At 35.0% G+C, this 26,054-nt stretch overlaps 2 protein-coding genes and 1 long non-coding RNA gene across 4 annotated transcripts; 1 reads left to right on the forward strand and 2 right to left on the reverse strand.

Moving 5' to 3' along the window:
• Positions 1–13,492: 13,492 nt before the first annotated feature.
• Positions 13,493–15,862, reverse strand: LOC140028014 (uncharacterized). The gene is made up of 2 exons (XR_011832012.1): positions 15,428–15,862; positions 13,493–15,143 (listed from the first exon to the last, which is right to left on the reverse strand). It is a non-coding gene; the product is annotated as an uncharacterized lncRNA (long non-coding RNA).
• A 1,014-nt stretch (positions 15,863–16,876) lies between these two features.
• Positions 16,877–22,408, forward strand: LOC113724152 (uncharacterized). 2 transcript variants are annotated; one of them, XM_072073334.1, is made up of 7 exons: positions 17,067–17,406; positions 17,656–17,739; positions 18,654–18,707; positions 18,785–18,842; positions 19,500–19,540; positions 21,856–21,915; positions 22,071–22,408. In XM_072073334.1, the coding sequence occupies exons 2-7, from the start codon at positions 17,674–17,676 to the stop codon at positions 22,137–22,139; spliced, it is 348 nt and encodes a 115-aa protein (XP_071929435.1). In that variant the 5' UTR covers positions 17,067–17,406; positions 17,656–17,673; the 3' UTR covers positions 22,140–22,408. The 2 variants fall into 2 exon arrangements, with proteins under 2 accessions (XP_071929434.1, XP_071929435.1); XM_072073333.1 differs by lacking the exon at positions 22,071–22,408 and having other exon boundaries at positions 16,877–17,406; positions 19,832–21,908.
• Positions 22,409–22,602: 194 nt separating this feature from the next.
• Positions 22,603–23,696, reverse strand: LOC113724491 (eukaryotic translation initiation factor 1A-like). The gene is made up of 2 exons (XM_072073329.1): positions 23,567–23,696; positions 22,603–23,411 (listed from the first exon to the last, which is right to left on the reverse strand). Exon 2 carries the CDS (start codon positions 23,380–23,382, stop codon positions 22,966–22,968), a length of 417 nt encoding a protein of 138 aa, XP_071929430.1. The 5' UTR covers positions 23,383–23,411; positions 23,567–23,696; the 3' UTR covers positions 22,603–22,965.
• Between the last annotated feature and the right edge of the window lie 2,358 nt (positions 23,697–26,054).

A 26,054-nucleotide genomic window follows, 5' to 3' on the forward strand; every position in this document is an offset into this window, starting at 1 on the left:
ATAATTTCTCAATTGGAGAATGAAAAGGAAGACAAAATGACAAACCTATATCCCTAGTAAGGAATAAAAATTGTACTTCATGCTTGACTCTTTCTAGAACAATCTCACGGTTAGGAAATGGATGAGCAACCATAATTTAGAGGAAAAAACCATCAAATTGTTGGCCAAGTGGTGGAAGAGTTCAAGTGGTGTTTTTGTTCCTCTGAATTAGAAGGAAAAGAAAGCCATCATTTAGGGGGAAAATCATCAATTTGTTGACCAACTGTTGGAAGAGTTGAAGTGGTACTTTTCTTCGTCTGAACCAGAAGAAAATGAAGGAGAAAGAAAGGAATCGAAAACAGAGAGAAAGCGATAGAGGAAAACAAGTAGAGCTGAACATGAAGACAAAGAAATCTACAAGTATATTGGTTGTGGTTCAAAAATGAGATAAAATGCGGTTTGGAGTCACAAGGGCAAGCATAATTTAGGCAAAAAATTCAACAAAAATTTTTGGCCGTTTGTAGCAGTCGCTCATCTGCTATCATGTTTCTTCTGAAATAGAAAGAAAACAAAATGGAAACACTACCAAAGAGAAGACAAGAATGGTAGGCAAAAAGTTAGAAACACCCCTAAACTGTTGGCCACTATTTTGAGTGTCTTTTTTTCCCACTGGAAAGAGTAGTTATTTTATCTAAAAGGGCAAAAATGTCCTCAAGAATGATGTACTGTTTGGAGAAGTAATCAACATTCCCATGGCATAAACGGAAGCAAAATTTTCTCCCTCCCTTCCTACCGCCATATGAATCAACCTGAGCCTAGAAGCCTTAGGTTTTTCTATATATGTAAGAAATCTATTGAACACTCGTAAGGCAAAAAATTAGCCAAAGAGAAATAGAAATTACCTTTAGCAGAAAAGATTGCAGATGTAAAAGTAGAAGAACCGTGAAACTAAGCAGATGTATAAGGACACAAACTTTGTGAGTTGTAACTCTTGATCATTTGCCAACTGGCCAACAAACTTGTAAATAGAAGCAACTGAACAAGATATACAAAGCCACAAACTAATTTTTGTAACTTATCACATTCAACTAATGAGACTGATGCAATAAGACCAAATGAACTTACAACTGAAAAACTATTACTAACATATGAAATATAATAAAAGTTAGGGAGAAAAATTGCAACACATACTGAAGGACTAGAGACAGTGCTCTGAAATTGAAACAACTACTGAATGGAAGTCTGTGAACGCTAAATAAAAAGCTCTTCTGCACCAATTCTTTCACAGCACAATTCAACCCCTGCAGAAATTTGGCAACCAAAACAAAAAGTATATAGAGTATCCAACCCCTTTAATACTCATAGGGGAAAATTTTAAACATAGAAAATAAATTGTTGCCTTTTGTAGGAAAGGTTGCAGAAGAAAAGGAGGAAGAAGCATGGAGTTTTTTGTGAGTAGTATTTGTGTTTCTAATGTATAAACACACAAACTTTATGAGGTGTTAAAGATTTTTCTTTCGCTATTGATAATTTGCCTATTGGCCAGCAAAAAGGAAAACAAAAGGACCAACTTATATCCCTAACAATGCTATTAGCCGTCATGAACACAATAGATAAGTCACAAAGTTGATGAATTGTTACAGATTTTTCTTTCAATCTGGATAATTTATCAACTAGGGAACGAAAAGGAAGACAAAAGAGCAAACCTATATCCCTGGTAAGAATAGAAATTGTATTTCATACTTGACTCTTTCTGGAACAATCTCGTGATTGGGATATGCATGAGCCGCCATAATTTAGGGAAAAAATCGTAAAATTGTTGGCCAAGTGATGGAAGAGTTCAAGCGGTGTTTTTGTTCCTCTGAACTAGAAGGAAAAGAAAGCCATCATTTAGGGGGACAATCATCAATTTGTTGACCAACTATTGGAGGAGTTGAAGTGGTACTTTTCTTCATCCGAACCAGAAGAAAAATGAAGGAGAAAGAAAGGAATCGAAAATAGAGAGAGAGCGACATAGGAGAAAAAGTAGAGCTGAACAAGAAGACAAAGAAACCTACAAGCATATTAGTTGTGGTTCAAAAACGAGATAAAATGCGGTTCAGAATCACAAAGGCAAGCGTAATTTAGGCAAAAAACTCAACAAAAATTTTTGACCGTTTGTAGCAGTAGCTCATCTGCTATCATGTTTGTTCTGAAATAGAAAGAAAACAAAGCGGAAACACTACCAAAGAGAAAACAAGAATGGTAGGCAAAAAGTTAGAAACACCCCTAAACTGTTGGCCACTATTTTGAGTGTCATTTTTTCCCCCTGAAAAGAGTAGTTATTTATTTAAAAGGGCAAAAATGCCCTCAAGAATGACGTGCTGTTTGGAGAAATAATCAACATTCCCATGGCATAAACGGAAGCAAAATTTTCTCCTTCCTCTCCTACTGCCATATGGATCAACCTGAGCCTAGAAGCCTTAGGTTTTTCTATATATGTAAGAAATCTGTTGAACACTCGTAGGGCAAAAAATTAGCCAAAGAGAAATAGTAATTACCTTTAGCAGGAAAGATTGCAGATGTAAAAGTAGAAGGACCGTGAAACTGAGCAGTATTGCTTCCTAATGTATAAGGACACAAACTTTGTGAGTTGTAACTCTTGATCATTTGTCAATTGCCCAACAAACTGGTAAATAGAAACAACTGAACAAGATATACAAAACCACAAACTAATTTTTGTAACTTGTCATATTCAACTAATGAGATTGATCCAATACTAAAAGGTCAAACGAACTTACAACTAAAAAACTATCACTAACATATGAAACACAATAAAAGTTAGGGAAAAAAATTGTAGCACATACTGAAGGACTAGAGAGAGTGACCTGAAATTGAAGCAACTACTGAATGGAAGTCTGTGAACGCTAAATAAGAAGCTCTTCTGCACCAATTCTTTCATAGTGCAATTAAACCACTGTGGAAATTTGGCAACCAAAATAAAAAGTATATAGATTCTCCAATCTCTTTAATACTAGTAGGGAAAAAAATAGACATAGAAAATGAGTAGTTACCTTTAGTAGGAAAGGTTGCAAAGGAAAAGGAGGAAGAAGCGTGGAGTTTTTTGTGAGCAGTATTTGTGTTCCTAATGTATAAACACACAAACTTTATGAGTTGTTAAAGATTTTTCTTTCACTGTTGATAATTTGCCTACAAGCCAAGAAAAAGGAAAATAAAAGGATAAATCTATATCCCTAACAATGTTATTAGCCAACACGAACACAATAGATAATGACACAAAGTTGATGAATTGTTAGAAATTTTTCTTTTCAATCTTGATAATTTCTTAATCGGGGAACAAAAAGGAAAACGAAAGAACAAACTTATATCCCTAGTAAGGAATAGAGATCATATTTCATACTTGACTCTTTCTGGAACAATCTCACGGTTGAGATATGGACAAGTAGCCATAATTTAAGTGAAAAAATCGTAAAATTGTTGGCCAAGTGATAGAGGAGTTCAAGTGGTATTTTTGTTCCTCTAAACCAGAAGGAAAAATGGTTAAATCATTTTGGGGAAAAATGGTTAAATTCTTGACCAACTATTGGAGGAGTTGAAGTGGTACTTTTCTTCGTCCGAACCAGAAAGAAAATGAATGAGAAAAAAAGGAATCGGAAAAAGAGAGAGAGCAACAGAGGAAAAAAAGTAGAGTTGAACATGAAAACAATGAAATCTACAAGTATATTTGTTGTGGTTCAAAGACGAGACAAAGTGCAGTGCGAAATCACAAGGGCAAGCGTAATTTAGGCAAAAAATTCATCAAATTTTTGACCATTTGTAGCAGTAGCTCATCTGCTATCATACTTCTTCTGAAGCAGAAAGAAAATGAAGCGGAAACACTACCAAAGAGAGGACAAGAATGGTAGGCAAAAAGTCAGAAACACCCCTAAACTGTTGGCTACTGTTTTGAGAGCCTTTTTTCCCACAGGACAGAGTAGCAATTTTATTTTAAAAAATAAATATGTCCTCAAGGATGATGTACTGTTTGAAGAAGTAATAAACATTCCCATGGCATAAACGGAAACAAAATTTTCTCCCTCCTGCCACCATGTGGATCAACCTAGGTACAGAAGTCTTAGGTTTTACTATATGTGTAAGAAATCTATTAAATACTCGTAAGGCAAAAAATTAGCTAAAAAGAAACAATAATTACTTTTAATAGGAAAGGTTGTAGGTGTAAAAGTAGAGGATCGTGAAGCTGAACAATATTGGTTCCTAATGCATAAGAACACAAACATTGTGAGTTGTAACTCTTGATCATTTACCAACTGGCCAACAAACTGGTAAATAGTAGCAACTGAATAAGATATACAAAACACAAACTAATTGTTTGAATTTATCATATTCAACTAATGAGATTGATCCAATACTAAAAGAACAAATGAAGTTACAACTGAAAAACTATCACTAACATATGAAACACAATAAAAATTATGAAGAAAAATTGCAGCACACGCTGAAGGACTGAAGAGAGTGACCTGAAATTGAAGCAACTATTGAATGGAAGTCTGTGAATGCTAAATAAGAATCTCTTCTGCACCAATTCTTTCACAGCGCAATTAAACCCCTGCAGAAATTTGGCAACAGAAACAAAAAGTATACAAATTATCCAATCTCCTTAATACTCGTAGGGGAAAAAATTAGACACAGAAAATGAGTAGTTACCTTTCGTAGAAAAGTTTGTAGAGGAAAAGGTGGAAGAAGTGTAGAGTTTTTTGTGAGCAATATTTGTATTCCTAATGTATAAACACACAAACTTTATGAGTTGTTAAAGATTTTTCTTTCACTGTTGATAATTTGCCTGCTGGCCAACAAAAACGAAAACAAAAGGACAAACCTATATCCCTAGCAATGCTATTAGCCCTCATGAACACAATAGATAACGACACAAAGCTGATGAATTGTTAGAGATTTTTCTTTCAATCTTGATAATTTCTCAACTGGGGAACAAAAAGAAAGACAAAAGGACAAACCTATATCCCTAGTAAGGAATAGATATCATACTTCATACATGACTCTTTCTGAAACAATCTCACGGTTGGGATATGGATGAGCTGCCATAATTTCGGGAAAAAATGGTCAAATTGTTGGCCAAGTGGTAGAGTAGTTCAAGTGGTAGAGCTTTGTTCCTCTGAATCAGAAGGAAAAGAAATCCATCATTTAGGGGAAAAATCGTCACTATGTTGACCAACTATTGGAGAAGTTGAAGTGGTACTTTTCTTCATTCGAACCAGAAAGAAAACGAAGGAGAAAAAAAGGAATCAGAAAAAAGAGAGAAGGCAACAGAGGAGAAAAAGTGGAACTGAACATGAAGACAATGAAATCTACAAGTATATTTGTTGTGGTTCAAAGACGAGATAAAGTGCGGCTCAAAATCAAAAGGGCACACATAATTTAGGCAAAAAACTCATCCAATTTTTGACCATTTATAGAATAGCTTATCTGCTATCATGCTTCTTCTGAAACGGAAAGAAAATGAAGCGAAAACACTACCAAAGAGAGGGCAAGAATAGTAGGCAAAAAGTTAGAAACACCCCAAAACTGTTGGCTACTGTTTTGAGAGCCTTTTTTTCCCACTGGATAGAGAAGTAATTTTACCTAAAAGGACAAAAATGTCCTCAAGAATGACATAATGCTTGGAGAAATAATCAACATTCTCATGGCATAAACGGAAGCAAAATTTTCTCCCTCCCTACTGCCGCCCCGTGGATCAACCTAAGCACAGAAACTTTAGGTTTTTTTATATGTGTAAGAAATTTGTTGAATTCTCGTAGGGCAAAAAATTAACCAAAGAGAAACAGAAATTACTTTAAGCAAGAAAGCTTGCAGATGTAAAAGTAGAAGGACCGTGAAGTTGAGCAATATTGCTTCCTAATGTGTAAGGACACAAACTTTGTAAGTTGTAACTTTTGATCATTTACGAACTGGCCAACAAACTGGTAAACAGAAGAACCTGAACAAGATATATACAAAACACAAACTAATTGTTTGAACTTATCGTGTTCAACTAATGAGACTGATCCAATACTAAAAGGCCAAACGAACTTACAACTGAAAAACTATCACTAACATATGAAACACAATAAAAGTTATGGAGAAAAATTGTAGCATAGGCTGAAGGACTGAAGAGAGTGATCTAAAATTGAACCAACTGCTGAATGGAAGTCTGTGAACGCTAAATAAGAATCTCTTCTACACCAATTCTTTCATAGCGTAATTAAACCCCTGCAGAAATTTGGCAACCAAAACAAAAAGTAAACAGATTATCCAATCTCTTTAATATTCGTAACAGAAAAAATTAGACACAGAAAATGAGTAGTTACCTTTTGTAGGAAAGGTTGTAGAGGAAAAGGAGGAAGAAGCGTGGAGTATTTTGTGAATAGTAATTGTGTTCCTAATGTATAAAGATTTTTCTTTCATTGTTGATAATTTGCCTGCTGGCCAACAAAAAGGAAAACAAAAGAACAAACCTTTATCCCTAGCAATGTTGTTAGCCATCATGAACACAATAGATAATGACACAAAGTTGATAAATTGTTCGAGATTTTTCTTTTAATCTTAATAATTTCTCATCTGGGAAACGAAAAGGAAGACAAAAGGACAAACCTATATCCCTAGTAAGAAATAGAAATCATACTTCATACTTGACTCTTTCTGGAACAATCTCACAATTGGGATATGAATGAGCCGCCATAATTTAGGGGAAAAAATCGTAAAATTGTTGGCCAAGTGGTGGAGGAGTTCACATGGTATTTTGTTTCTCTGAACTAGAAGGAAAAGAAAGCCAACATTTTGGGAAAAAATCGTCAATTTGTTGGCCAACTCGTAAGGCAAAATATTAGCCAAAGAGAAATAGTAACACCCCTAAACAGTTGGCAGAAACAGTAACACCCCGAAGGTAAGAATGATAGGCAAAAAGTCAGAAACATCCCTAAACTGTTGGCTACTGTTTCGAGAGCCTTTCTTTCCCACTGGAAAGAGTAGTAATTTTATCTTGAAAGACAAAAATGTCCTCAAGAATGACGTACTGTTTGGAGAAATAATCAACATTCCCATGATATAAATAGAAGCAAAATTTTCTCCCTCCCCTCCTGCCGCCACGTGGGTCAACCTGAGCAGCATAGAAGCCTTAGATTTTTCTATATATGTAAGAAATCTATTGAATACTCATAGGGCAAAAAATTAGCCAAAGAGAAACAGTAATTACCTTTAGCAGAAAAGATTGCAGATGTAAAAATAGAAGGACCGTGAAACTGAGCAGTATTGCTTCCTAATGTATAAGGACACAAGCTTTGTGAGTTGTAACTCTTGATCATTTGTCAACTAGCCAACAAACTGGTAAATAGAAGAACCTTAACAAGATATATACAAAACACAAACTAATTGTTTGAACTTATCATATTCAACTAATGAGACTGATCCAATACTAAAAGGCCAAACGAACTTACAACAGAAAAACTATCAATAACATATGAAATACAATAAAAGTTATGGAGAAAAATTGCAGCACGGGCTGAAGAACTAAAAGAGTGACCTGAAATTGAAGCAACTACTGAATGGAAGTCTGTGAACGCTAAATGAGAATCTCTTCTGCACCAATTCTTTCATAGCGCAATTAAACCCCTGCAGAAATTTGGCAACCAAAACAAAAAGTAAACAGATTATTCAATCTCTTTAATATTCATAGCAGGGAAAATTAGATACAGAAAATGAGTACTTACATTTTGTAGGAAAGGTTGTAAAGGAAAAGAAGGAAGAAGCGTGGAGTTTTTTGTGAGCAGTAATTGTGTTCCTAATGTATAAAGATTTTTCTTTCACTGTTGATAATTTGCCTACTGGCCAACAAAAAGGAAAATATCATGACCACAATAGATAATGACACATAGTTGATATTGACACAAAGTTGATGAATTGTTAGAGATTTTTCTTTTAATCTTGATAATTTCTCAACTGGGGAACGAAAAGGAAGACAAAAGGACAAACCTATATCCCTAATAAGGAATAGAAATCATATTTCATACTTGACTCTTTATGGAACAATCTCACGGTTGGGATATCAATGAGCCGCCATAATTTAGGGAAAAAATCGTAAAATTGTTGGCCAAGTGGTGGAGGAGTTCAAGTGGTATTTTTGTTCCTCTGAACTAGAAGGAAAGGAAAGTCACCATTTAGGGGAAAATCGTCAATTTGTTGACCAACTATTGGAGGAGTTGAAGTAGTACTTTTCTTCATCCGAACCAGAAGGAAAATGAAGTAGAACGAAAGGAATCGAAAACAGAGAGAAAGCGACAGAGGAAAAAAAGTAGAGCTGAACATGAAGACAAAGAAATCTACAAGCATATTGGTTGTGGTTCAAAAACGAGATAAAATGCGGTTCATAATCACAAGGGCAAGAGTAATTTAGGCAAAAAAACTCAACAAAAATTTTTGACCGTTTGTAGCAGTAGCTTAACTGCTATCATGCTTCTTCTGAAATAGAAAGAAAACAAAGCGGAAACACTACCAAAGAAAAGACAAGAATGGTAGGCAAAAAGTTAGAAACACCCCTAAACTGTTGGCTACTATTTTGAGAGTCTTTTTTCCCACTAGAAAGAGCAGTTATTTTATCTAAAGGGGCAAAAATGTCCTCAAGAATGACGTACTGTTTAGAAAAGTAATCAACATTCCCTTGGCATAAACGGAAGCAAAATTTTCTCCCTCCCCTCCTACTTCCATGTGGATCAACCTGAGAATAGAAGCCTTAGGTTTTTCTATATATGTAAGAAATCTATTGAATACTTGTAGGGTAAAAAATTAGCCAAAGAGAAACAGTAATTACCTTTAGCAAGAAAGATTGCAGATGTAAAGGTAGAAGGACCGTGAAACTGAGCAGTATTGCTTCCTAATGTATAAGGATACAAACTTTGTGAGTTGTAACTCGAACATTTATACAAAACTTCTACCTCGAGCACACGCAATGAAACTATAGACAGTCAAGTGAAATCCAATCCACGAAACAATTTGATCTATGGACAGCATCATTGTGGTAAAGGTCGTAATGCCAAAGGAATCATTACCGCAGGGCATAGAGGGGGAGGTCATAAGCGTCTATACCGTAAAATCGATTTTTAACGGAATGAAAAAGACATATATGGTAGAATCGTAACCATAGAATACGACTCTAATCGAAATGCATACATTTGTCTCATACACTATGAGGATGGTGAGAAGAGATATATTTTACATCCCAGAGGGGCTCTAATTAGAGGTGCCATTGTTTCTGGTACAGAAGTTCCTATAAAAATGGGAAATGCCCTACCTTTGAGTGCGGTTTGAACTATTGATTTAGGTAATTGGAAGTAACCAATTAGGTTTACGACGAAACCTAGAAATCGATCACTGATCCAATTTGAATACCTCTACAGGATAGATCTTCATAGAAAACTGAAGAGTAACGGCAGCAAGTGATTGAGTTCAGTAGTTCCTCATATAAAATTATTGACTCTAGAGATATAGTAATATGGAGAAGACAAAATTGTTTCAAGCACCGACAGAACCGGAAACGCCTCTTCTTTCAAAGAGAGGAGGACGGGGTATTCACATTTCATTCGATGGTCAGAGGCGAATTAAAAGCTAAGCAATGGGAATTCTAAAGATTCTCCAAGAGAAAAATAGAGATGTCTCCTACGTTACCCATAATATGTGAAAGTATCGACGTAATTTCATAGAGTCATTCGGTCTGAATGCTACATGAAGAACATAAGCCAGATGACGAAACGGGAAGACCTAGGATGTAAAAGATCATAACATGAGTCATTCGGCAGATTTGGATTCATATATCCACCCATGGGGTACTTTATTGTACGATATAAGATCCATCTATATAGATATCATCATCTACATTCAGAAAGCCGTGTGTTTTGTAAGAAGCTTGTACAGTTTGGGAAGGGATTTTGATTGATCAAAAAGAAGAATCTACTTCAATCGATATGCCCTTAGGCACGGCCATACATAACATAGAAATCACACTTGGAAAGGGTGGACAATTAGTTAGAGTAGCGGGTGCTGTAGCGAAACTGATTGCAAAAGAGGGTAAATCGGCCACATTAAAATTACCTTCTGGGGAGGTCCATTTGATATCCAAAAATTGCTCAGCAACAGTCGGGCAAGTAGGGAATGTTGGGGTGAACCAGAAAAGTTTGGATAGAGCCGGATCTAAGCTTTGGCTAGGTAAGCGTCCTGTAGTAAGAAGAGTAGTTATGAACCCTGTAGACTATCCCCATGGAGGTGGGGAAGGGAGAGCTCCAATTGGTAGAAAAAAACCCACAACCCCTTGGGGTTATCTTGCACTTGGAAGAAGAAGTAGAAAAAGGAATAAATATAGTGATATTTTGATTCTTCGTCGCCGTAGTAAATAAGAGAAAAATTAAAGTTTTTTTTTCGTCTTTACAAAAAAAAAATAGGAGTAAGCTATGACACGTTCATTAAAAAAAATCCTTTTGTGGCCAATTATTTATTTAAAAAAATTGATAAACTTAATACAAAAGCAGAACAAGAAATAATAGTAACCTGGTCTCGGGCATCTACTATTATACCCACAATGATAGGACATACCATTGGTATCCATAATGGTAAAGAGCATCTGCCTATTTATATAACAGATCGTATGGTAGGCCACAAATTGGGAGAATTTGCACCTATTTTAAATTTCTGAGGACATGCAAAAGCGATCATAGATCTCGTCGTTAATATTAAATATAAAATGATCCTTATGAGAATTCATTACTATTAATTTAATATAATAAATAATAGGAGGCAACTTTATGCTAAAAAAGAAAAAAAAAACAGAAGTATATGCTTTAGGTCAACATATATCTATGTCTGCTGACAAAGCACGAAGAGTCATTGATCAAATTCGTGGACGTTCCTACGAAGAAACACTTATAATACTAGAGCTCATGCCCTATCGAGCATGATATCCCATTTTTAAATTAGTTTATTCTGCAGCAGCAAATGCTAGTTACAATATGGGTTCCAACGATGCCAACTTGCTCATTAGTAAAACTGAAGTCAATGAGGGTACTACCATAAAGAAATTTAAACTCCGGGCTCGGGGGGCGTAGTTATCCGATAAAAAGACCTACCTGCCATATAACTATTGTAATGAAAGATATATCTTTAGATGATGAATACGTAAAGATAAATTCACTAAAAAAACCTAGATGGAAAAATAAACATACAGCTATGGTATATCATGATATGTATAGTAGTGGAGGAGTATGGGACAAAAACTAAATCCACTTGGTTTTAGACTTGGTACAACCCAAGGTCATCATTCTCTTTGGTTTGCACAACCAAAAAACTATTCTGAGGGTCTACAAGAAGATCAAAAAATAAGAAATTGTATTAAAAATTATGTTCAAAAGAATACGAAAATATCCTCTGGGGTAGAGGGAATTGCACGTATAGAGATTCAAAAAAGAATCAATTTGATCCAAGTAATAATTTTTATGGAATTCCCAAAACCATTACTAGAAAATTAACCACGAGGAATCAAAGAATTACAGACGAATCTACAAAAAAAAATTGAATTCTGTGAACAGAAAACTTAACATTGCTATCACAAAAATTGCAATACCTTATGGAAACCCTAATATTCTTGCAGAATATATAGCTGGGCAATTAAAGAATAGAGTTTCATTTCAAAAAGCAATGAAAAGGCTATTGAATTAACTGAACAAGCAAATACAAAGGGAATTCAAGTCCAAATTGCAGGTCATATCGACGGAAAACAAATTGCACGCGTCGAATGGATTAGAAAGAGTAGGGTTCCTCTACAAACCATTCGAGATAAAATTGATTATTGTTCCTATATAGTTCGAACTATCTATGGTGTATTAGACATAAAAATTTGGATATTTATAGACGAAGAATAATAAATAAACTTTGACTTTTCCTTCTATCTAATTTAGAAAGCTAAACATCTTCATTCTTTTTCTCAAAACTAGTTTTAATTGTATAAGGTTGAATAACATTTTGATTAATCATTTGAGAAAATTGCTATGCTTAGTGTGTGACTCGTTGATTTTTTTTAGGATTAGAATTCAAAAAATTGGCCCCCTAATAACCAACCCATCACTTCGCATTATCTCGATCTAAAGCTAAAGAACCAGTCAAGATGTGACTGATATATCACATCCTTGTAGCAACTGAAATTTTTTTTATGTTCTTACAAAAATAAATATGATTTTAAGTTGGAAAGCAAAATAGAGAAGAAAGCTGTGGATAAATGGAAGGATGAGAGAAAGAGAAAAAATATCTATGATATAGAATTCCAATATGTAAGGTCTATGAGTGATCTCATAAAAGGCAATGTAATAAAGCATCAATACTGATTCATCCATAATTAAATGACTCTTCTTATAGAACATTTTATAGTAGAACATTATAGAACAAAACAAAAAAATAAAGAGCTTCGAGACAATAAAGACTGAGAAAATTGACTCAAAAACAAATTTCATTACTAAGCTCCGTTGTAAAATTTGGACCTAAACATTAAAGTAAGAAGTGATGGGAACGATGGAAACTGTGAATCCAAAAGATTTTATTAAAATGAATCTTAATCATTCGCCGGTCAGGATGGCGGAACAAACCGGAGACCAATTCATCTATTCTGAGAAGTAACGAGATAATCCTAAAACTGAAATGGAAGAGTAAATATTCGCCCGCGAAAACTTTCTTTTTTGAATCCTAAATTTGAACGATAAAAAAACAATTTATAAAAAAATAACAATATAATTTCTAAAATAAAAAATCTACTCAAACAAGATACACAAATTACTTATATATTAGATGAAATCTCAAAGAATCCCACGATTCAATATATTAAATTTAAAAATACATGTCTATTTTATTAATTAATGAAAATTGTATCTTACCTCAAATTCAAATTTTTTATTTTTGAATCCTTTTATTCAAATTCGCGAGGAGCCAGATGAGAAGAAATTCTCACATCTGGTTCTGTAGTAGAGATGTAATTCAGAAAGAACCATCAACTATAACCCCAAAAGAACCAGATTCCGTAAACAACGTAGAGGAAGAATGAAAGGAATATCTTATCGAGGGAATCGTATATGTTTCGGTAAATTTGCTCTTCAGGCACTTAAACCTGCTTGGATCACATCTAGACAGATAGAAGCAGGTCGACAAGCAATGACACAAAATGTACGCCGTGGTGGAAAAATATGGGTACGTATATTTCCAGACAAACCGATTACAGTGAGACCTGCCGAGACACGTATGGGTTTAGGGAAAGGATCCCCCGAATATTGGGTAGCTGTTGTTAAACCGGGTCGAATACTGTATGAAATGAGTGGAGTAACAGAACATATAGCTAGAAGGGCTATTTCAATAGCAGCATCCAAAATGCCTATACGGACTCAATTCATTATTTTGAGAAAAAGGATAAATAAAGTAGAACCAATAGAAATGAGTCTTGGAAAATTGCAATTTTTTTATTTTAGACAAAGAATATTTCTTTTTTTCTTCGTCCTCTGCATTGAAAGAACAGATTTCAAAATGATATGATTCAACCTCAAACCCATTTAAATGTAGCAGATAACAACGGGCTCGAGAATTGATGTGTATTCGAATCATAGGAGCTAGCAATCGTCGATATGCTCATATTGGTGATGTTATTGTTGCTGTGATCAAAGAAGCAGTACCAAATATGCCCTTAGAAAGGTCAGAAGTCGTCAGAGCTATAATTGTGCGTACCTGTCAAGAACTCAAACGTGACAATGGTATGATAATACGATATGATGACAACGCTGTAGTTGTTATTGACCAAGAAGGAAATCCAAAAGGAACTCGAATTTTTGGCGCAATCGCCCGGGAGTTGAGACTTAAATTTTACTAAAATAGCCTCATTAGCTCCTAAGGTATTATAAGATCATGATATGTTTAAAGCGGGGTATTTGAAAGAAATAGATTGTATCTCACGTAAATACCTTTATTAATTACTCATAAACAAACAAATTAAGTAAAAAAAAAAAAAGAAAAGCATGTTGATTATATCAAATTTTGAGTAACTAACAATTTTAGTTAATCATGGGTAGGGGCACTGTTGCTGAGATAATAACCTCTATACGAAATGCTGATATGGATAAAAAAAGAGTGGTTCGAATAACATCTACTAATATTACCGAAAATATCGTTAAAATACTTTTACAAGAAGGTTTTATTGAAAATGCGAGAAAACATCAAGAAAACAACAAATATTTTTTGGTTTTAACGCTGTGACATAGAAGAAACAGGAAAGGGCCCTATAGAAATATTTTAAATTTAAAACGGATCAGTCGACCCAGTCTATGAATTTATGCTAACTCTCAACGAATTCCTCGAATTTTAGGTGGGATGGGGATTGTAATTATTTCTACTTCTCGAGGAATAATGACAGACCGAGAGGCTCGATTAGAAGGAATCGGTGGAGAAATTTTGTGTTATATATGGTAATCTTTTTAATATATAAATTAGATTCAAAACTTACTATTTGTAATTGTAAAAAAAAAAAAAAAAAGGAACGAGTTGTCTAATATTGTTCCTCCTCCATTAGTTGATAATTCAAGGGGGCTTTACCTGGAATGAAAGAACAAAAATGGACTCATGAAGGTTTAATTACCGTAACAAACTGGTAAATAGAAGGAACTGAACAAGATATACAATACCACAAACTAATTTTGTAACTTATCATATTCAACTAATGAGACTGATCCAATACTAAAAGGCCAAACAAACTTACAACTGAAAAACTATCGCTAACATATGAAACACAATAAAAGTTAGGGAGAAAAATTGCAGCGCATACTGAAGGACTGGAGAGAGTGACCTGAAATTGAATCAACTACTGAATGGAAGTCTATGAATGCTAAATAAGAAGCTTTTCTGCACCAATTGTTTCACAGTGCAATTAAACCCCTTGTGGAAATTTGGCAACCAAAATACAAAGTATACAGATTATCCAATCTCTTTAATACTAGTAGGGAAAAAAATTAGACATAGAAAATGAGTAGTTACCTTTAGTAGGAAAGGTTGCAAAGGAAAAGGAGGAAGAAGCGTGGAGTTTTTTGTGAGCAGTATTTGTGTTCCTAATATATAAACACACAAGCTTTGTGAGTTGTTAAAGATTTTTCTTTCACTGTTGAAAATTTGCCTACTGGCCAACAAAAGGAAAGCAAAAGGACAAATCTATATCCCTAACAATGCTATTAGCCATCATGAACACACTAGATAACGACACAAAGTTGATGAATTGTTAGTGATTTTTCTTTCAATCTTGATAGTTTCTCAACTGGGGAACGAAATGGAAGACAAAAGGAAAAGGAAGACAAAAGGACAAACCTATATCCTTAGTAAGGAATAGAAATCATACTTTATACTTGACTCTTTAAGGAACAATCTCACGGTTGGGATATGGATGAGCCACCATAATTTATGGGAAAAAATTGCCAAATTGTTGGCCAAGTGGTGGAGGAGTTCAAGTGGTATTTTTGTTCCTTTGAACCAAAAGGAAAAGAAAGTCATCATTTAGGGGAAAAACCGTCAATTCGTTGACCAACTGTTGGCGAAGTTGAAGTGGTACTTTTCTTCATCCGAACCAGAAAGAAAACGAAGAAAGAATGGAATCGGAAACAGAGAGAGAGCAACATAGGAGAAAAAGTAGAGCTAAACATGAAGATAATGAAATCTACAAGCATATTTGTTGTGGTCAAAGATGAGATAAAGTGTGATTCGAAATCACAAAGGCAAGCGTAATTTAGGCGAAAAACTCATCAAATTTTTGACCGTTTGTAGCGGTAGCTTAGCTGCTATCATGCTTCTTCTGAAGTAGAAAGAAAACGAAGCGGAAACACTACCAAAAAGAGGACAAGAATGGTAGGCAAAAAGTCAGAAACACCCCTAAATAGTTGGCTACTGTTTTGAGAGCCTTTTTTCCCACTGGACAGAGTAGTAATTTTATCTAAAAAGACAAAAATGTCCTCAAGAATGACGTTCTGTTTGGAGAAGTAATCAATATTCCCAACGCATAAACGGAAGCAAAATTTTCTTAGCTCCCCTTCTGCTGCCACGTAGATCAATTTGAGCATAGAAGCCTTAGGTTTTTCTATATATGTAAGGTATGAAATTAAGAAAAAATTAGCAGACTTAAGTGATAAACGAAGTTACCCAAAAAAAAATTGCACTTCTACCAAAATGTGAAAACTTTGTATATTGTGATTCGGTCGAAAGAGAGCTATTTTTCTCCCTTCAAATTAGGCACTAAACATGATAAAATCTAGAATTTGGCTCCATCTGAAAAGACATAATTCTCTTCATTCTTCACTTTTGAATTGTAAGGAGAGGTCTCATTTTGGAGGTTCTTTTCATCCAACTAGAAATATCCTAAGAACAAACTATTACTAAGAGGATATAGAAGTTTGACTAACTCCAAGATTAGATGATGCAAGTTTTTAGGTTGTTTGACCTTTGTCAAAGTGGTAGAGTGCTTATTAAGTCGAGTGCGAAGGCAAAGGATGCAATGCAAATGAAGTGTAATTTTGAAAAGGGAAAAGGGACCAAATAGAAAAGAAAAATAAAAGAACAATTGTTGGCTTAGTAAGGCAATATTTTGAAACATATGAAAGTTTAGTCAAGTAATTGAGTACAAGTATGAAGAATTTGATTATTTCAAAGTAGAGACAAGAAGAAATATTTGGGAGGTTAATGAAACTTGTTTTATTGGTTTGAGTATTTATATCCATCTTCAATCCTATAATATTTGGAAAAGCATCTAATAGTTTTCATTATGCATACATGTTATCTTTGTCGATGGTATTTAACTACAACTACTAACATTATGGGAAAGGGGTTAGGTTCGATCAGAATTTGGAAGGGATTAAATCACCTTCAAACCAGTTAAATATAATCTATACTTGCTTGTGAATCTAAATCTTAAATATGAGAGATAAGAGTTAACCGGCCGTACCATTTGACAGCCTATTCACAACTAGTCATTTGGCGGCTTTTTTTTTTTTTCTTTTTTCCAGCCATCACATATTAATTGTAGCTATCAGTATCAATACTGATTTCTAACACCAATTTTCATTTTAAGACTTCCAGGTGAAGCGGTGCAAAGGAAAAAAGCACCAAAAGTTTAAAAACTTTTAAGTACTATCTCGAATCTGGAAAATAGTTGGAGGACTATCCATGAAATTTTCCCAGAAAACGAATCAAAGAAGTTCAGCAGAAGACAAGAAAGTGCTCAATAGTTCTGATTCATTGATTTCTCCTCCTCCCCCTCCTCCCAAAAACAATAAAAAAAAAATCCCACTAATTAGACCTTCCATTTGAAGCCCACCGCGATTTTCTCAAGTATGTTTTCTCTCTCTTTTCTCAATTGATCTGCTTTTGGGTCTCTTTACTTGGTTTTATTTAAAAATCTAAACCAATATACAGACGGGTTTAAAAGGAATTTTCTACCTTTTTATGTTTTGTTTTGTTATTTTTCAGAATTCAAATGTGGAGTTATTGGGTTTAGTGTTAGTTGTTAATTTAATTCATGTCTGAATTGGTTTAAACCCATTTGAGCTTTGATGAATTTGGCTCTTTTTTCTTTTTCAGGTATAAATCAGCATCGCAATGGATGAGTTTGAATTTCGACGTATTCTTGAGCTCTTCCCAATTGTCCGACCTCGTGATTATTGCGTAAACTGTTTTTTCCTCTTCTTCTGTGATAATGTTTCTTCATTTTGGTTATTTTAACCTTTGAATTCTGCAGTTGTCGTTGGCATGATTTATGTGGATGTCAAAGATGAGATTTTTTCTTTCGTTGGTTCAAAATTATGGACGATGACTATTAACATAACTGGAATTAGTTACCAGATTGATTAAACTAAAACTGTGTTTCTAGTTTAAATTCTCAACATGAAGTAGCAATGTGGCTTCCCCCGGACAAATTAAGATTTAAGATGGAGTAAAAATGTGGCTGCCTAGGTTGGATTCTTTTTTTTTTGTGGGGTGTTTGGTCAGTTATTAGATGAAAAGAAATTAAAACTTAAATTTTTGTTGCTTCTCCAAAATGTGTAATTGCTTGCAATGTTGGATTAATGGTGCTGAAGAATGTTGCAGAAGATAGAAAGAGATTTAGCATTATCCGACCATGTTTTGTAATCCATTTCTTTCCCTTAGACTGTAAGGAATGACCTGAACAGATTTTGAGTGGTATAAGAGGATACATGTGTTTGAGATAATGGAACGAGACTCTTGTTCAGTCAAGTTCAAATTTTTTTGGGTGGATGCTCAACTGTAATTTTTTTGATTGTTTTTCCAAGATACCAGTTTTAGGCAAAAGAAGTTATTACATATGGAGAGGCACTTACATGGAGCTTTGTGTCTTTTGTTATGATCTGTTGCAATATTATTTTTGGTTTGTACATGGTATTATTGTCCTTGAGGGAATTTAGTGACTTGTCTATTTAGTGAGTATGGTTAATATGATATTTTTGTATAGTTAGAAAGTTCACAAACGTGCATACACAGGATTTTTATTGGACGCTTGTTCATTGAATTGCCAAAAGTTGATAATACACTTTTTTTAATTCAAATTTATCTTGGTTCAGCTTGATGTGGAATCTTCGGGGCAATCAACTTCTCGGTCTAAAGGGAATAAGAAGGTTCTACATCTTTTCTTCAGTTTACTATTGAATGCTTATGTTCCACATTGCAGCACGCTAACACTAAACCTCATTAGGTAACTAAACTGCTGGATGGGGACGGAAAAGATCAGTATAGTCCACTTCAGAGCCATGGTATGTATCTGTAGTTCTTATTTTTATTTCGTTCAAGGTTGATTAATGTTACAAACGAAGTGGCAAATAGGAGTGAGTGAGTATTCTCTTCTTCCTCCCTATTCCATCCCAACACCGCCCCCCCCCCCCCCCCACCAAAAAAAACAAAAAAAATGTAATAGTTTGTCAGATATCACTGGTAAAACCTATAGGTTGATAACAAAGCAGTTCAATCTTCAAGTTGTAGGGCTATCTTTTTCTTATCTCCATTTATCAGGTTCTGAACATATACAGTTTGGGCATCTCAGAGAAAAACAGCTTTTTAATCCACATTGTCCCAGTTAATAACTTTGAACTGAAAACTGATCCAGAGCAGATTGCAAACTTGCATACTCTGTATTTCAAAGTTATAAAGGAGACTTGTTTTCATGGCTAATAGTCAACCATAGCAGCTAGATGGTTATTTTCCCATCTCCTTTTTCATCACTTAATTTCATGTGCACAGAAGCTGCAGTAAAATCATGCTTGTCTTTCTTTTTTTTTAATTAAAACTTTGCCTCTTGAAGCAGTAAATCGGAACCATGACTGAGAAACGGGATACAGAATGCAAAATGTATTTTCCTTATTGTTGTTGATATGAAAATCAATTTTTTAAATTATGTTTCTGCATTTCAACAGATTCATTCTGGGACAAATTGAAGTCGGCTGCTGAGAAGAAGGTATGCTTTGTTGCATCCATGACTTTTGTTCTTAGTTAAAGAGTAATGTAGGGCATTCATTCTTAAGTATGAAATGAAAATCAGTAAAAGGGGAGAAAAAAAAAGTAATGGCATGAAACTTCGTAGTAACGCTAGTTTGGGGTTCCTGCTTCCATCACCAATCCTTAAAACCTGCCTTTCCATTTTTAAGTAGACTTCTCCCTAATCATGTTTATGATTATTCTATTGGCTTGCTTTGCATATATAAGGTCCTTGATACATTTTACTTACTATGGTAAATATACAATGCAGTTTTTTCTGCTCCTGAAGGCATTCTTGAACCATGTCGATTGTGATACAAATTGTGATGATTGTGAACAACGTAAACAATTTCTGGAATTTCTTTTCCTTTTTCGTTTACTCCTCATAAATCATAAGTATAATTTTATTGGTCAAGATAATGTTCATAAATGTATGTGTCTTGAGTTGGGCTTAAGTTAACATTCTGCTTAAGTTCACTTGCAATATAATTATATTCAGAGGTTTACCTACGTTGACATTCTGCTTTATACACTTGATGAAATAAGATAAATACTTAAAACTGTCAGTAGTCACCTAGTAGAAGCTCAAAAGGTGTGCACGAAGCAATGAAAAGTGATCCATTTAATCATCAGTTGCATTAGGGTTGAAACTTATCGTCAGTTAGAGCAAAACAAAAGAGTGATGCTCCTCAGCTTCTGATGTTGTGGGATCATGTGAAGAGCTAAATGTGTATAGGTCTTGTACATCCATGCTAAATGTATGCAATCTTGTATCTCTATGTTTAGAAGCTATGTTCCTTTCAGAGTAGAAATATGAGAGGAAAGATGGTCCAGAATTTATTGGTGCATGAATGGGCTAATCCAAACATCAGAAGATACATTAACAGAATTAGTTTCGAAATGTCCTGAGCAAAATGCTAGTATACTTCAAAAAATAAATAATAATACCAATAAATAAATAAAATGTTTGCCTGCAGTTTCTCCTTGTGGCTTGAGTTAATACCGGATCCTCGCTCTAGGAGGTGAGACACAGAATGCTTTTTAAAAACTGGTTAGAAGAGATAAGCCTAAATAGAGGATTCATAGGACTTCAACCAAAATGGTTTTTTCAGAAATGGGATAGTAGAGCTCAAATGTTCACTCATGCATTTGTTCTTGCTGAAGGAGAGCTCATTTGGTCACTGAATCAGATAAAAAAAAAAACAGTGCTGTTGCTCTACAAAAATCATAACGGAATACCACAGTGTGGAGAATATCCATCTCTCAAGTACAACCATGAATAAACTGGAAGATGTTGTTCTGAAGTATCTGCTTGTCTGTGATGGTGAAAAGCTTCACTGCAAATGTATTCTCAGCTTCTTGATTTTCTTTTCCTTTGTCCAATGTAGTTTTATTTTTTCTGATTTTCTTACTATCATATAATTACTGTGAATGGTAGACTCTGAATCTTGCTGGGTTAGACAAACTATGAGAAGAGTTTAACAGGATCTTTTTAGTCTTGAAAGTAGAGAAGGAAATTTTGTATATGTTGGACATGGCTTACCAGCTCTGTTTATGACTTCTGTAAGTCTGGTTGAAATGCACTGTGAATTCTGTTAGACCTGACTACTAAATTTATTCACTGAATGGACCTTTGCATAGCTTGGACATTAGACATGACTAGTTTTCTTAATGGCTTCGACAGTCTGGTCATAAATGCAATGTGAGTTAAGGTGATCTGAAGGGAAAGAATTCATTGGAATAGAGGGCAGATGTGAGACATATGGGTCTGGTGGTTTAAGGTTGTGTGGATTCTGGATAACAAGTGGGTAAAGAGGGACAAGTTTGTGCATTCATTACAAGTTATATGATCCAAAGTGATTGAATACTCTTATATAAGCTTCAAACAATACAACAAGTAGCTTGTTTAATTGCTGTACAGCAGGTTTTAGTGAGTTGATATTTCTAAGACCTATTTCTTATTTTATTGATGGTATTATGATGCATTCGTGCTGTTATTGCATGTTGTATATGTTTTGGTTTCGGTGGTGCTCAAATAGGCTGCTCTATGCATACTCATGTAATGTGGCCTGTCTATCACCTATTTATTACATATCTCAATGTTTAGTGCATGCTTGTTGTGTAACCTAATTGTATGTATTACGTGATTGGCCTGCCAATTGAGAAAATGAAGAAAAAAAATTAATACCATTGTGGTTAGGATTATGACTTGTACACTAACTTTGGGAGGTTTCAGGGGAATGATACAACCAGAATGGCCAAGTCCTTTTTAACTATTATTTTGATGCGTAACAGGTTGGTCCAACCGAGGCAGAAAAGATTTGCAAGGCATTTCAACAAGTTTACAAGAGAGTTGTAAGGATATTAGTCTATGTTTAGCACCTTTTTGAAATCACTGTCTGATCTTTTTCTCCATTTCTTATTGCTAAGGGCCTTGGAGCAAGTGACTTCCTCTTCCTCTACGTTGGTCCATATACAACCTTGCATAACCAAGTTCTGTTATCTTTCAGGTATATGAAGAATTGAGTTTAGAAGCTGCTCAGAAGATCATAAACTCTTCAGGAAATCCCAAAATTTAGAATCCAAGTCTGTCTTTTCACTAGGCAGGAGAAGGTTGTAAATCAATCGATGTGACCCAGGATGCGTGCAAGATCTATATAGAATTTTTCTAGCTTTGCCAAAATTGATGAACAAGATTCGCGCGCAGGAAATTGATGAAGTCTTGCTTTTGCTTAGTCCACTGTGTAGTGATTTCTGTATGGTTTTTGGTTTAACGAAGTATATCGGTGCTGCCAAACATAAAGACTTGTAAGAAATACAATATGGTGAATGAAGTGAATTTTGTAGAGTTGCTGGTGATGGTGTAGGTTTGGAAGAAGTCTTATTGTTCCCCCACACCATTGTTGTATTTGCTTCTGTAATTTGGTAATGTCACCTATTCTGCCTATTTAGGAACTTATAACCAGTGTGCTTCGACTATAACATAGTTGGATGCAATTAGTTTCAGTAGTGGCTTTTACACATTATAGTCTTGGAAGGCTAATACAGCACCATCCAAATGGCAAATTTAGAACCAAAAAAAAAAGGTGGAGGCTTATGGAACAATTCATCTCTCAGTTTCATCAGAAACTTTGAATCAGTATACATAATGAAGTTCCTTAAAGAAGGCTTCTTGATGATTCCCATTCCGTTGCAGGATCATCAGTTTTCCTGTGCTGGTCAAATTGAATCAACTTCATTCAGATTTATTGCTTGCATGTAATATAATTATACAAAGACTTGGAAAGAAAGCTTAACCCTTAAAAAAACCCCAGATCAGTAACCAAAAAAAAAAAAACTTGGTCAAAAACAGCATTAAATCCTCAACAATGAACGTTTGAACTTGAAGTTTGGCGACAACAAGATCTAGATTCCATCAAAGTCCTCATCATCGAAATCGAGACAACCATGGCAAGCACAACAGACAAGATCATCCTTCACGATACCTGCAGGCAACTGCCCTAATTTCTGCAAGCTCCTGGCCTCATCCGCCATGTACTTGTGGATCACGTCAGCCTTGTCGTCCTGGTACTCGCGAAGGCCAACGAGGACAATGTCTCCGGTAGCAATCCAAACCTTCTTCTGCATCTTTCCCCGGATGTGACAAAGCCGCTTAGTCCCGTCAATGCACATGGCTTCGCACCACCCATTGCGCAGCATCTGTTTCACCTGGGCATATTCTTGACCTTCTTCTTTGAGGACCAACTCTCTCTTCTCGTCATCCTCGCCTTCGTTCTTCCCCTTCTTCCTATTTTTTCCACTTTTACCTTTGTTCTTCGGCATCCTTTCTTCTTTCTTCTTCTTCTAAAACCCTAGCAATATATAAAACAAAAGTCAGGACAAAAAAAAGAAGAAGAAGTTGCCTTAGGATGCAAGAAAGATATATGAGAAAGAAGATTGAAAATATATGAAGTTTAATTCGAACCAACAGAAAGTAGTGATTAAAAATTGAAGATTTTTGCCCTACCAAATTAATTTCCAAGTAAGGATTTTATTACTTTAGATGAATCTCTGAAGCTGATACGATTTGATTATTGAGAATCGTTTGTTTGTTAGAAGGTTTGCAACAAAAAAAGGAAATAAAACGATGGACTAAATGCCTAATGTTAAGCAGCCAACTTATGCATGGACTACAAGGCACAGGAAGTAATATAGTATTGAGTACAATTTTGTGGGGGCCGCAGGGGTTAATGGGGCTGGGGATGGGGTGGCGGTAAAATGCTCCCCCCATTACAAAACAGGATGGGGAATGGGGGACTATCCCCCGCCCCCTCCCCTGCTTAAATAAAAAATATATATATACATATATATGTCTATATATGCATATATATATCTTAATTATATACATAACATATTTAATATTATTAGTTATAAATATCAAATTATGCATATGTAATATAATTAATATTGTTAGTTATACTAATAATTATATATTTATATTAATACAAATTATTGATTAGTTACACTAATATATTTATACTAAATTATTAATTACATTCTTTTACTAATTGTATATTTATTCTATTACTCCCTCCGTCCCATTGTTAATGTCATGTTTCACCTTTTTCATTGTCCCAAAATTAGAGTCATGCTAAAATTTTTCCCTTCCAGAGTTCCATTCTTACCCTTGTTGTACACATGTAAAAAAGTCCCAAGAAATTTAATAGGACCCACTATTTATTCCCATTTAGAGAAGTTCAAAGAGTGTGCAAGACAACTCCCAGTTTATAAGGCCACTATTGATGCGTGTCCTTAATGTATGAAGAGATGCATTTGATTGAGATGGGACCCACAGAATTATGACTCTTTGAAAAACACAAACTTTAGTTGACTAATGTAATTCCAGCAGGGTAAATTTGGAAGTAAAGCATCGGTCGCCAATAATAGTCCACTGTACATAAAAAGTTGCAGTCCCAAGAAACGACTTTAAATTTGAGACGGAAGGAGTATATACTTTTTAGTAATTATACATTTATACTAAATTACTAACTAAAAATTTTATTAATTATAAACTTTTTCCTGCAGGCGGGGTGGGGGAGCGGGTGACAGGGGGGCGGAGGAAGGGGATATGTTTAGGCAACCCCGGCCCCATCCCAATCCCACCCTGCTGCCATCCCTAATGAAATATTGATACCGAACACTAATTGAAACATGGTGGACTGTGAACTATAATGCCCTAGTGGCAGACACAATTCCAGGTAAGTTTCCAATGGAGTTTAGACTAAAGTAAATTTATAAAATGAATAAATCAGAAAATTGAGTCAGAACCTTACTTGTTCAAGGTGTGAAGATGAAAGACTTGATCATTCGCCTCCCCCCGTCTTTTTTCGCTATCCAGTTTCATTTTCAACTTGAGTGTTTTCAATGTCGGGACGTGGTCTTATAGACAAGATAAATTAACCGCTACTAGGTGGGGTGAGGGAAGGAAGTTAATTAATGGATCCCAAAATCATGTTCATCCCTACTTTCTCTCCAATAGTATGAACATGACCAATAGTTTATCCCAACTTTCTCTCCTATAATATTGATGTCGGTTAGGTGGAATAAGTAAGAATATGCTATGTTAGTTACTAGCTAAACTATATAGAATGTGAGTAAGCTATCAACCACCATTAACTCCCACTATCCCTTAGAAGTGGTGATCAGATGGGACACTGACATAAATTTCGAAAGATAATTAAACTAAGTAAAGAACTAGTAAAATAATTAATAATATTGATTAATTAATTAGTTTTAACCAAGAGGGAGATCGAAAAATTCAGGGTTTTACAAAACAAGCCAAACTTGAACATAATTTTGAGTTCGTCAAAATAATAAACAAGCTTGAACACAAGCATGTTTGGCTAGTTTAGAGTGGCTTACACCCCTACTAGCGAAGTGTATGAGTTTACGCAAAAGGAAAACATGCAACTACGTTCAATGGGTAAACAAAGTGCTTCAATCACACAACGCCTTTGTGTTCAATGAGTTCAAGAATCATTTTGGTTTGTACAATTCCCATCAAGAGGCAATTGATAAGTGGCTTCAATTTGCATTTACCAGGAATGTCCAAAGGCTAGGGGTGTCTTGTCAGATTTCATGTTTGTTCATGTGCCTTCAGAGAATTATACTTTTCCATATGGGGCCTTTGGCCTGAGAAGCGAGAAATCGTTAGGAAAAAGCCCTCGTACATTTACTGGCTTTAAGTACCTCAAGGCATTCACTCTCAGAAGGGTTGATGTTCCCTGGGAAGTTCTTGAACTCTTCTAGTTTCTTGAACGTCTGGTAGTGCATATGTCCAATTTGTTGATAAATGTGGAAGCTTTTGGTCCATAACCTGCACTGAAACACTGGATATTTGTATAGCCTGCACTGGAACACCTGGAGATTGTTTCTGTCCTAAAACTGGACTTTGTGTGATGCAAATATTGTCTCACTTAAGATTTTGTTCAAGAAAACTGCTGCTTAATAATGTT

This window comes from Coffea arabica, chromosome 1c (assembly GCF_036785885.1).
Source record: "Coffea arabica cultivar ET-39 chromosome 1c, Coffea Arabica ET-39 HiFi, whole genome shotgun sequence".
NCBI lineage: Eukaryota > Viridiplantae > Streptophyta > Magnoliopsida > Gentianales > Rubiaceae > Coffea > Coffea arabica.